Source organism: Malania oleifera, chromosome 10 (assembly GCF_029873635.1).
Source record: "Malania oleifera isolate guangnan ecotype guangnan chromosome 10, ASM2987363v1, whole genome shotgun sequence".
NCBI classification, from domain to species: Eukaryota; Viridiplantae; Streptophyta; class Magnoliopsida; order Santalales; family Ximeniaceae; genus Malania; species Malania oleifera.
In genome coordinates this window covers 81328657-81341611 of record NC_080426.1, presented here as the reverse complement: position 1 = coordinate 81341611, position 12955 = coordinate 81328657, and the positions used below count along the sequence as shown (strand labels likewise).

General features: G+C 39.2%; 1 protein-coding gene across 6 annotated transcripts in view; it reads right to left on the bottom strand.

Annotated features, from left to right (window-relative positions):
* LOC131166097 (homogentisate phytyltransferase 1, chloroplastic) overlaps window positions 1-12955 on the bottom strand; it is an 86522-nt gene that overhangs the window by 38551 nt on the left and 35016 nt on the right. For all 6 annotated transcript variants that reach the window (XM_058124372.1, XM_058124373.1, XM_058124375.1 and 3 more), the window contains 3 exons: window positions 2993-3088; window positions 2543-2614; window positions 2350-2445 (listed from right to left, as the gene is read on the bottom strand). In XM_058124372.1, coding sequence (XP_057980355.1) covers window positions 2350-2445; window positions 2543-2614; window positions 2993-3088 — 264 coding nt within the window. The remainder of the gene's footprint in view (window positions 1-2349; window positions 2446-2542; window positions 2615-2992; window positions 3089-12955) is intronic.

The window sequence follows — 12955 nt, the reverse complement described above, 5'->3', positions numbered from 1 at the left end:
TTCTCCACTGTTCCATCGGCCCCTGTTTTATTTAGCATAGCATTCCAACGACAATCTTCACGTCTCACTTCAAAAAATACCTCTCCAATTGGTGGCGAAGGTTGTCTACCAAGAATCCTCCCTCTGACCTCATCAAACTCATCATTGAGTCCAGCCAAGAATTTAAAAATTCTTGCATTTTCCACCATCTTCTTGTTGTAGTTGCAATCATCAAGGCTCTTCCATTCATAGTCATTGAATAGATCCAAGTCCTACCACAGTCCCTTAAGGACATTAAAATACTTAGTCACATTGTCTTCCCCTTGTTGGGTCTTACCAATTTTTTGCTACAATTCATAAATCTGAGAATAATTTCCAAGGTCAGAATACATCTGACTAACATTATCCTAGAGTTCTTCTGTAGTAGGATAGCACATGTAATTAGCACTAATATCTTCATCCATGGCATTAATAAGCCAAGCTATAATCATGGAATTTTCAGCATCCCATATAGCATATGATGGGTCTGCTCTGTCAGGGGCCTTGGTTTCACCAATAAGGTAACCAATCTTACCTGTCCCACGAATATATTCGAATTGACTGAGACCATCTCAAGAAGTTTGCTTCATTGAGACGAATATTTGTGATTTGGACTAAATAGGGTTTAGTGTGGGCTACTTTGGTTTCAGTTTTGGTGTTGACCACAGGTTCAGGTCTGGCCATGGTGGAAGTTTCGAAAATTTCAAACATAATGGAGGCTGAACAGGGTGAAGGCAATAAGGCCTAGGTTCTAGAGGCTATGACTGCTCAAAGGAAAAGAAAACCAGGCTTTGATACCATCTAGAAGTGGAGAAGAATTGAAATAGTAATTTTTTAAAATAAGTTACAATCTGAATGTCTTATAGACTACAAGGATAATCTAAAAGGAAAAAAAATAATAAAGGAAAAAATAACAAAAGGAAAGAATGACAATTGCTAACAAATCTCCTAGAATATCTCCTAAGAATATTTACATAAGTACAAAAATTTCTCCTATAATCAAGGAGAGTTGACTGGCTAAATTTGGAAACTTTCCAACACAGGCCTTAACACTTCCCCACACGTACAGCTTGACAGCACATGGAAATATAAACAAATGATAAACACCATCAATTATAGAGAATAAGATAATTCTTGAAAAGCAAATAATAAATGCAGGGCAAAAAACTAGAATGCAGGACCTCCTGGCAACCTGGTTTGATACCACTTGTTAGGACTAGGGAGTCTTTGTCCCAGTTTGATATACATGGGTAAGCACCAACTTTGACCCAAAATCTTAAGCCATTAGGCCTTAGGCCCAACCATGTACATAAGCACCCATCCTCCACTCTATCCTTCACAAGTGGTATTCTAACATGGTATTAGAGCAGGTTGCCAGGAAATCCTCAGTTCTAGTCTTCTTGCCCACAGTTACTGTTTGTCCGATAAGAATTATTTTACTCTATAATTGGTGTTGTTTATTGTTAGTTTATATCTCCACATGTTACTGTGCTGCACATGCAGGGGAACTTTAAGGCCTGCTATACATTGTTTGCCCACAACCTAACAGCTTAAGCTTTCAGGTGAAGTGGCAATCTAACGGTTTTCAACTTGAGGGGGGCACATACAATATTACAGGGTTCTATCACTATAGAGTTCTAATCCTGCAGCTTATTCATAAGGGTAAAAAGGATAAAAGGGCATCCCCAGGCCAAGCCTCCCTAATTTGCAAGGGTAGGGGGGAGGGTTGTCACAGTGTAGGCAACCTTACCCCAGCTTTTACGCAGAGAGGCTGTTTCATAAGGGTGCTATGGGTATTTGTTAATATTACAAGCAGTTATAAATAATAAATATATGTAAAGTCACTTTTCTGGTTTCTCTTCCTGCAGCCACCTCCCCAACCACAACATTTATAGCTGGACATGGTAGATTTTTATGCTTTGAGGAAATATGTTACAACTTGTGCAGCACAAAGTTGTTTACAATGGATCCCCTGTCTCAGTTAACTGGGGTCATGTAAAAAACAGGTTCAAAATCATGATCACCAATTCAAAAGAGGGCTGTTTTTGTGGTTCCATGTCCCTTACAGTTACTAATGTATATAGTGAGAATAGAGTAGCACATCCAAGTAATTACAAACTCTCTTCTCTCTCTCCCCTATGGTTCTTCCTTTATTGCATAGAAAATTACCAGTAAGCAAAGGAATCTGAATTATGCAATACAAATTCAAAACTGCTATCCTTTTTTGTTTCAAAGTATGGATGTAAGCTTTCTCAGCTTTAGATATGATTTTAACTACAACAATTCTAAAGCAGAAGATTTTTACATGGATAAAGAAGCTGATCACATTACCGTGATGAATTTGCTCCAAAGGCAGGAAGATGTCACTCCAACTAAAATGGCAACACCATAAGCTAATTCAAGCAGCAAAATACAAACCCAAAATACCTGCCCAATAAAGATTTTGCACAACCAAACAAATAAAAATACCACTCGATAGGCTGCAAGATAACATGAATTTAAGAAATTTTAAATGATAACTTACTCGCTTTTGACCCAATCTTACTGTAAAAGATTGGATACCAAATATTCTATCTCCATCAATATCAGGTATATCCTGTGTACAATTCATGAAAAGTTAAAAGTGAATAAAAAAATTAAGTCTAAAATATAGACAACCAAACAAGCATAAATAGTGCACATTAGCTCAAAATAGTCTGCTTTCTCTTCATATAAATAAAGAATAAACATCATACTTCACACGACACGGAAGCATGTCGGGCAACTTTCCTAAGGTTGTTTACAGCTCCACATAATACCCTCAGATTCATAACCAAGGGATGTCATTAGCGCATATTGCCTTTTCACATAAAAAATTACTTCTAAGAGCACTAAATTCTGGCGTCCACTAATTTTGAGCCCCCCATTCTTGTGAATTACTATTTACCTGCTCACCACTGTGAACATTCTTTTAAAAAAAATTAAGAGCTATTACCTTAAACAATGCAATAACAACTGAGAAGAAGCTCATGAATGCAGTTGCAAAGAACAGAGGCCTTGGAAAGACAATGGGTCTCCTGTACACATAAGTCTGAAAACATTTAAAAAATTAGTGCTAAAACAGTATAAGGTGAATCAAAGCTATATAAGAAAACTCTCTTAATTTGGTAGTCTTGCAATGTAAAACACAAACATGCTCACATGCCAAATAACTCATGAGCAGAGCGCAGTTTATTATGTTTTTGGTTGCCTAACTACACCATCAATCAATACTAACAAATAGGCACTCCAATTTTTGGACACCTCCAATCCTTCCCACCCTATGCATATCTTGAAGTATTGGGTGAATTGAAAGACCCAACCCTAAATGATAGGTCCCTCCCTCTATTTATAATATATGTCAATTACATACCAATGACCATAATAACATAACCCTAGCACATACGAATAATGCTAAATGACCAAAATAACAATTCTCTTCATCAAGATGTAGTATATATATCATATACTTTCCTAGCTTGTCACAAATGAATTTAACTCAAGCATTTCCTAAGGCTTTGTGAATAAATCAGCAAGCTCCAAATCAGACTTCACATGAGTGTTTATGATGAGCTTCTACACAACACAAGTTTCTCCTCAACAAAGTGGCAATCAACCTCACTGTGCTTTGTCCACTCATGGAAGACCGGTTTGGAGGCAATATGAATAGCAGCTCGATTATCACACATCAACTTCATAGACTGAGAATCTAGAAAACTCAATTCTTCCAACATGTTCTTCAACCAAACAAGTTCACGTGTAGTGTGAACCATGGCCCTATACTTAGACACAACACTTAAACTAGCCACCACAATTTGTTTCTCACTCTTCCAAAAAAACAAATAACCACCAACAAAGATATAGTACCCGATTGTGGATCTTCTGTCTAAACTTTTCCCGACCCAGTCCACATCTGTATATCACTAAATGTGTTTGATCCTAATCCTAATATAAGATACCTCTGCTAGATGCACCTTTGGGATATCTTAAGATGCAAGTTACCGATCCCAGTGGCTTGTTCTTAGAAAATCAATAAATTGACCGACAACACTTGTTGCAAAAGATATCCAATCCAGTGCCTGTGAGATAATTCAACTTCCCAACAAATCTCTGATATCGACCTGGGTTAGGCAACAAATCACCCATATCTAGAACTAACTTATTGTTGGGATCCATGGTTATCAACAGGTTTGGATCTCAACAGACCAATCTCACCTAAAAAATCAAGAACATACTTCCTCGATGACAAGACGGGACCTATACGAGATCTCAATACTTCTAAACCAAAGATGTACTTCAATGGTCCCAAGTACTCAGTCTGAAACTTAGTTTGTAGGACAAGCTTTAGGTCCTAGATGCCTTGATCACTATCACCAGTAATCACAAAACCATCCACATATACAATAAAAGAAATCCTATCGGATAGAGTATGATGATAAAATATTGAGTGATCTACTGCACACCATCGAAGGCCAAACTCAAGTACTATAGCACTAAATCAACCAAACCATGCTCTAAGAGATTGTTTGAAACCATATAATGATTTCTTGAGCTGAGATACTGAGCATGACTCCCCTTAAGCAACAAACCTAGTGGTTGATCCATATAGACCTCCTTTAGAAGATCACCAAGTAAGAAAGCATCCTTCACACAATGACAAGTAGTGGCTAAGGAGGTGAACAAATGCACTTAGGCATGTTTACCTAGCAGAGAGAATTTGTTTGAAAAATCCAAACGAGCCATATAATCATCAGGACTATGGTTATTAAAATCGCAATCAGGATCGTAGGATCGTACGATTCTACAATCCAATTCAACCAAATGATCTAGGTCACAACAACAATCAGGAATCAAGTAGAATCGTGGTAGAATCGTAAAAGAATCGGTAAAATCATAAAATCAGAATCGTAAGTAGAATCGTACAGATCCTACTCTGTTACCTCGATTGAGATTTTTTCCCTTTTTGGGCTTCAAAAATGTGGCCCAATACATGTTTTTATTGGCCCAAAAACCCCAAAAGGTTTATGTTTGGTCCAATGTCTTCTAAAACTGGGGCAACATGGCTCCCAGCCTCCCTTCAGTGAACAGTATCAGCAGAATCTGCACCTGACTTCCCTGGAGTTCGACACCTGCTCATTGAAATTCAGCAACCAGCACCTGAATTTCTCTCCTGTTCGACAACCATAGAGCCCTCCATCTGGTGACTGGTGTTTGATCAGCAGCAGCTAGCGGTGTTTCTGTTTGATCAACAGTTCTTGGGTGTTCAACAACCAGATTTCCTGGGGTTCGACAAAAACTCAGTCCTCAGTCCTCTTCTTTCTTTGGTGTTCAACAAGAACACATCAGTCCTTTGCAACAGAGTTCTTGTTTGATCAGCAGCAGCCAAGAAAAGAGCCAAGCCAGCTGGCCAAGCAGAGCTGCAGAGGTATGCTTTGAAACAAATTTTTTGTTTCTTGAAAAGACTCAATAGTAAGCACTGTTTTTCTCCTTCTTCTTCTCCTTTTCTTGCTCTTCTTCTCTTCCTTCTTTTTACTGTTTGAACTTTTTATTGTATTTTTAACTTCTTATACTTACTAAGTTACTAACCAAGTTTTTTAGTCTTAAGACTTGTCATATAGTCCCAAATATATAATTTTTTAATATTTATTTTACATTGAAAGTAGAATCTTACAATTCTCGATCTGATTCTAAGATTTGATCCTGCAGACCCCTCCAACGATCCAACTTAGAATCCTGATTCTAACAACCTTGATCAGGATTGACTTCCACACGGTACATCCTACGACAACCAACCACAAAATTATTAGGAGGAAGAGGTACCAAAGCCCAAGTATCATTATAACGGAGTGCATGCATCTCTTCAACCATTGCAGTCCTCCATCCAAAAATGGATAGAGCTTCAGAAATAGATTTTGGAAGAATAACAGGAGATAGAGTGCTAATAAAACAGTAAAACAAGGGTGACGACAAATCATAACAAGAAAAATTATAGAATGGATGTTGGGAACAAGTGCGTTTACCTTTTCAAACAGCTATATGAGGGTCAACATTAAGGGGAATAGGATCATCTTGCGAGGGAACTAGAGGTGCAGAAGTAGAAGCTTGAGGAGACTCTCCTCCATGGTTTTAAATAACAGCCTTTACGTAATGAAAAATTAAGGTGCTGGTACCGTTTCAGACTGCTATTACGGTGTGGAGAAAATTCACAGTTGCAACAGCTGTTACACTTCCATGACAAGCATCACACTTCGGTTATGAGCTGTAATGGACCATTATGCACCATTCACCAGATGCACCTTCCAATAGCCTTTATGCTAGAAAATACCTCATTTCTTCCCAATTTGTCTGCCTTTTGCTACATTTCTCCCTTCCCCCAAGCACGTCCTGTCCTGCTAAGATCTAGTGCTCTACATCTGCAAAAATAAATAGATGTTTGTACTTGAAATTTTGGAAACCCGAACTCCAAAGGTAGAGTGCATGCTTCCCCTTCCTTTTGTCAGAAATTTTATCCATTTGGGAGGAAATTTGTTTTTTTGTGAAAGCAAATTAAATAGTTCTGAGTAGGAAATCAAGCTGGAAGCTTGGATTTGGGTGTGTCCAAAGTAGGTTTGAAGAGATGGCTGAAATCCTCCATTTTTTAATGTTGCAAGTACTGCTGCTTTTCTTCATTAGTTTGTGGGTTTTTCCAGTGTTCACTGCCAACATGCATAATTTATTTACCCCCCCCCCCCCCCCCTCCCACTTCAACCATGTATTGTTTATTTAACCTAACACCCCCTCCTTTTTCTTTTTTCAACTTAAGAAAGTTAAGGAACTGAAATCTGAAGCTTAATGCCAAATATTAATTTTCATTTATTTCAGACAATTATGTTTTTAAGACAATCAATATAGAATTCTAGTCAACTAAGTTTTAAAATTTACTTCGTTAACTTAGTTATTCATATTTTTATTTTTTAAATAACTTAAATTCTTAATAATTGATGCTTAATTGCTATTTTACTATGATTAATATTGCTTATAGCTTAACTGATTAATTTGCATAATGGGCCTAAATTTCATAATCCTTAATGGCCCAAATTGCTATGCTTAGTTATTGTTATTTTGAATATTAAAAATTTTAAAATTAAATTTGCTAAAATATACAAAATTTATGTAACCATTAAATACAATGATTACAATGTAGGAAGACTACTATCTATTTAGTATAAATTTGCTTAATGGACCTAAATTACCTACCTGTATTGCAATATTATATTGATATTGATTAGTCATGTGCATATATATAAACTCATTTATGTCTCTAATTAATTGGTTGTCAATTTCAATTACATTTCTAATTTTTTTAGTCATTAAAGAAGTGAATATTATTAAAATGAATAAATAAATATGACCTTTTATGTAAACAATGCACTAAAATTAATATAAAAATCATGTTTCTAGTTAAAGAGTCTTTGTATGTTGAATAAATCTGTCAAAAATCATTAAAAATCATGTTTTAAAGGATTCCATCATTATTCTTCAATTTTGACATGGTTGTGTGTCACAAGCTAAGCTTGTTCAGGGCATTATGCTTGCCTGTGACCACTTGTCTTGTGTACTTGGGATGGGTTTCCATCACGTAAATACTAGTGTAGGGTTATTTTCTGCTTGTAGTTTATTTATATGCCAAATATGGCAGTATGACTCCTCAGTCACTTTGATGTTTCCTAGTGCCAACGTGGGAATGGCCTAGAAAGCTCTTTAGGGGAGGGTGAGTGTTCATCAGTCATTGTAAAACTCACTAGCTTTTGTTAACGTGTTTAGCCTGCTTGCCTCCCTCGCTAAGCACACAATGTCAACGGAGGTGTTGTTAATGAATTACGTTTGCTTCAATGTTTACTGCTTGCTTGCCACAACTTTCATGAATTGATTACTGTTTCTGCTGCTATTTGAATGAACGCTAATGAAAGTGTTTCGTGGATGAATGTTGGTAAATGATAGGCTGACTAGTTAAGCAAGAGTGCTTTAACTAGCACCGCACAGCCCTTCACAAAAGTGTGAAAATAGTCAGACCGTGACACTAGGTATCAGATCCAAGGCTTAGTTTTCTACGAGAATTCAGTTACCTTCGTTGTGGGATTTGGAAAGCTTTGGTGAGTGACCATGGCACCAAACAATGCTGAGAGGATCAGCGCGCTAAAAACACAGGTTGAAGAAACAACCAACAATATGGCCAACGGGATTGCCCAACTGAGGGGACTTGTTGATGAAGTGATGGGATCACACCAGCATCAAGCAAGTTTGAAAAATGAAATGTCATAGGACTTTCACCATACTGTGGAAACTTTGCAGGCCCGGATGGCTAATCTGGATGCAAAGGTGAATCTGATGGTTCTTGCTATGAGGAACTCCAACACTCTGGGAGTTAGCAAGATCAAGATACCAGAACCCGGGATGTATGGGGGTGCCCGTGGTGCCAAGTATTTAGAGAACTTCTTGTTTGATGTGGAGCAGTACTTTCGCGCTGTGAGGATGACCTCAGAATAGGCAAAAGTGGATACTACGACCATATACTTGGTTGGTGACGCCAAACTGCAGTGGCGTACCAAGTACAAAGAAATTGAAAATGGAAGTTGTGTAATCAATAGTTGGGCAGACTTGAAGAGAGAGCTCAAGGCCAATTCTTTCCTGAGAATGTTGAGTATAATGCAAGGAGAAAGCTGAGAGATCTCAAGCATACGGGGTCAATCAGGGAATATGTGAAATAAATTTCTGCTTGATGTTGGATATTCGAGATTTGTTGGAGAATGACAAGTTGTTCTATTTTCAAGAGGGGATGAAACCATGGGCAAGAACTGAACTTCATAGGCAAAGAGTTCAAGACTTATCCACTGCACAAGCTGTTGCGAAACACTTGACTGACTACGCTGGTGATGATACCACTTCATCCAAACGGTTTGGCAGAGAGGAAAACAGTGGAAAGTCTTTCAAGAAAGGCAAACCCAAGAGTGGGGGAGCCGACTCTAAATCATCAACCTCAAAGGAAGTTTCGTCGTCTCAAGGGTTCAACACACCCAATGGAAAGGAGAAGAGTAAAATTTTGAGCTACTTGTGTGGTGGATCTCATAGAGTGAGTGAGTGTCACCACAAGGGATTACTCAATGCCTTACAAGCTTCCACTTCGGGAAAAGTGGTGGAAAGCGAGGAGGAAGAGGATAATGCCCCGAGGGTAGGTTCAATGCAACTGGTAAGCGCATTGGAAAAGCAAGCAAAAGCACCGAAAGTTACACGAGCAAAAGGGTTAATGTTTGTGCACTTGAGGATAAATGGGAAGAGTACCCGCGCTATGGTGGATATGAGGGCTACTCATAATTTTGTTTCACAGTTGGAAGCATGGAGACTCAACATATCCTTAGAGAAGGATACAAGATGCATGAAAGCAGTTAATTCTATAGCCTAGCCTACTCTAGGAGTAGCCAAACAAGTGACTGTAAAGCTTGGACAATGGGAAGGTCATGCGAATTTCACAGCGGTGCCATTGGATGACTTTCCAATCATTTTAGGAATGGAATTCCTAAGGGAGACGAGGGCAGTGCTAATGCCTTTGACTGGTTCTCTGTGTCTGATAGGAGATCACTCGTGCATGGTGCAAGTCGTTGCGATGAAAGGAGACATTGGGAAGTCCCGTTTAGCCATACAACTCAATGAGAAATTGGATCAGGGTGAGCAGACACGTCTAGCCACAGTGGTGATAGACAAAGAAGTAGGCCAAGAACTGGTGCCTACGACCATCCAAGCTATGTTGGATGAGTACAAGGAGGTGAAGCCAGATAAGCTACCTCACAATTTGCCTTCACGACGGACTGTGGAGCATAAGATCGAGTTGTTGCCAGGACTTAAACCACCTGCTAAAGTGTCATGTCGAATGGCGCCTTCAGATATAGTAGAGTTGGGGAAACAACTTGATAAATTGGAAGCGGGATGTGTTTGCCCTTCCAAAGCACCGTTGGGAGCATCAGTGCTGTTTCAGAGGAAACATGAAGAGCATCTACGGAAGGTGTTCGACAAGCTGAGGGGAAAAAGTCTGTATGTGAAGAAAGGGAAGTTCTCTTTCGCTCAGTGGAGCAACAAATTCCTTGGTCATGTGGTTAAACAAGGTCGTATTCGGAGGGATATGGAGAAGGTAAGGATAATTCAAGAACGGAAGATCCCCACGACAGTGATGGAGTTGCATTCCTTTCTTGGTCTTACTAGATATTACAGGAAGTTCGTTGAGGGGTATTCGCGGAGAATGAATCCAATGACAGGACTACTGGGGAGGTATTGTTGGCCGCACACGCGGGATGATGTGGTTGATGATACCAGAACTTGTCTCACTTGCCAACAAGACAAGGGGGAGCGGAAGAAGTATGGTACTTTCATGGCCGCACCAAAGTACTGTTCGGCAAAGGAGACGACACAATTGTTCTTTGTGACTGTTGAAAAACATTGGGGTGTTCCCCAAGTTATTATTTGTGACCGAGACTTAATGTTCACTGACAACTTCTTGACAAAATTTTCGGGATATCCAGGTCACATATTGACATCTCTTCGAGTTATCACCGACAAACAGACGGACAGATGAAGAATACTTACGCCATTTTTTCAACGACAACCAAAAGAATGGCGTGCAACTACCTGATGTGGCTCTGTTTTGTGGCAACGCCCAAAGGAGCTCAACAACCAACAAGAGCCCTTTTGAGCTTGTTAAAGGCCAGCAGCCGTTGTTACCTTACACAGTGGGCAAGTCGTACAGACGAAAGAGTCTCAAAGCGTACATCTTCACCAAAGAATGGAGAGAGAATGCAGAGTTTGCCCGAGTCTATCTGAAGAAAGCTTCTAAGCAGATGAAGAAGTGGGCAAATCAGGGGAGAAGAAGACCGCAGCACTTCAACCGAACGAAAGTGCATCATGTGTTTCATGTCCGCTGCCTCAAGCCGTTCAACACTGACACCGACGATCTGAGCAGAAGTCAGTCAAACAGAGCAGAGTTGAAGACAATGCCACATGATAGACATGAAGTTGAAGAGATCCTTGCAGCCCAAAAGTTCATATCCTCAAGGAAGAAGTAGCAGAAGTTCCTAGTGAAGTGGAAATGCCTTAATGACAAAGAAATCAGCTGGATTTCAGCGGAAGATATGACCATTCGTGGACAAAGTTGAAGTGTACCTACCGCCAAAGTCTACGAAGACATTGACCACATAAGTGGGGTAGAATGTCACTAGCTAAGCTTGTTCAGGGCATTATGCTTTCCTATGACTGCTTGTCTCGTGTACTTGGGATGCGTTTCCATCACGTAAATACTAGTGCAGGGTTATTTTCTGCTAGTAGTTTATTTGTATGCCAAATATGGCAGTGTGACTCCTCGGTCACTTTGATGTTTCCTAGTGTTAGAGTGGGAATGGCCTAGAAAGCTCTTTAGGGGAGGGAGAGTATTCATTAGTCATTGTAAAGCTCACTAGCTTTTGTCAACGTGTTTAGCCTACTTGCTTCCCTCGCTAAGCACACAATGTCAACGGAGGTGATGTTAATGAATTACGTTTGCTTCAATGTTTACTGCTTGCTTGCCACAACTTTCATGAAATGATTACTGTTTCCGCTACTATTTGAATGAATGCTAATGAAAGTGTTCCGTGGATGAATGTTGGTAAACAATAGGCTAACTAGTTAAGCAAGAGTGCTTTAACTAGCGCCGCACGGCCCTTCACAAGGGTGTGAAAATAGTCGGACCATGACATTGTGCATGCATTAAAAAAAATTCATGGTTGCTACAACCGCTTCGCGTTACATAACATTTGCTTCTCCCACGTCTTGCAACACCCATGACCACGATTTAAAACCATGCTCTTCTCCCTTGAGTCGCCATGTGTATGCCTACAAATTGGGATGATCCAAGCAATGAGGATTTAAACTAGATGAAGAAGTAGGAATTGAGCATAGATAATAGGTTAGGATCTTAAAGGCAAGGCAGAGGAAAGGACTCAGCAAGGTCAAGAAAACTCAAGGAATCAAAATATTATAGTGTAGACACAAAAAAGGTGGCATAACTAGAGACAAAGAATCGATGTAAAGTTGAGCTATAACATCAATATCCCTTTTGAGTATAGGAATAGCCTAGAAAAATACATTTGATAGCATGAGGATCCAACTTATCCATTCCTCGAGTTAACTAATGGACAAAATACACACAATTGAATACACAAGGAGGAAGGAAGAACAAAGGAGCCTTACGGAAGATAACTGAGAATGGGATTTTATCACGAAGAACAGAGGATGGCATTTTATTAATGAGAGAGCAATCAGTGAGTACAGTATCACTCGAAAAAACATTGGGGACATTCATTTGATATACAACAAGGTTTGACCGACTTCAAAAATATGTCTGTTTTTCTGCTTAGCAACTCCATTTTGTTACGTAGTGTGATCACAAGATGACTAATGGATAACACCAAAATTAGTCATATAGATAAGGAATTGGGCACTGAAGTACTCCTTTGCATCATCACTACAAAGTATTTTGACTAGCATTTCAAACTAAGTATTTATTTGAAAACAAAAGGCAAAAAAATAAACTCAAAACAATCTTTCATTAAAAATACAACCAAGTCATCCTAGAGTAGTCATCAACAAATGTAACAAAGTATTGAAACCCAACTTCAATGGGACACGACTAAGGCGATAGGGCCCCAAATTTCAAAATGCACTAGCATGAAAGGACTGACTGCTTGTTCGTTGACCAAGAAGCAAAGGGGACATGATTTTGTTTTCCCAACTGACAAGACTCACACTTAAGATTAGATGTCGAACTCAAGGTAGGAACTAGTTGTTTCAACTTGTCCCAAGGACGGATGACCAACGCAAAAATGTAATTGATGTGGTGTAACAATGGCTCCGCAAGAAA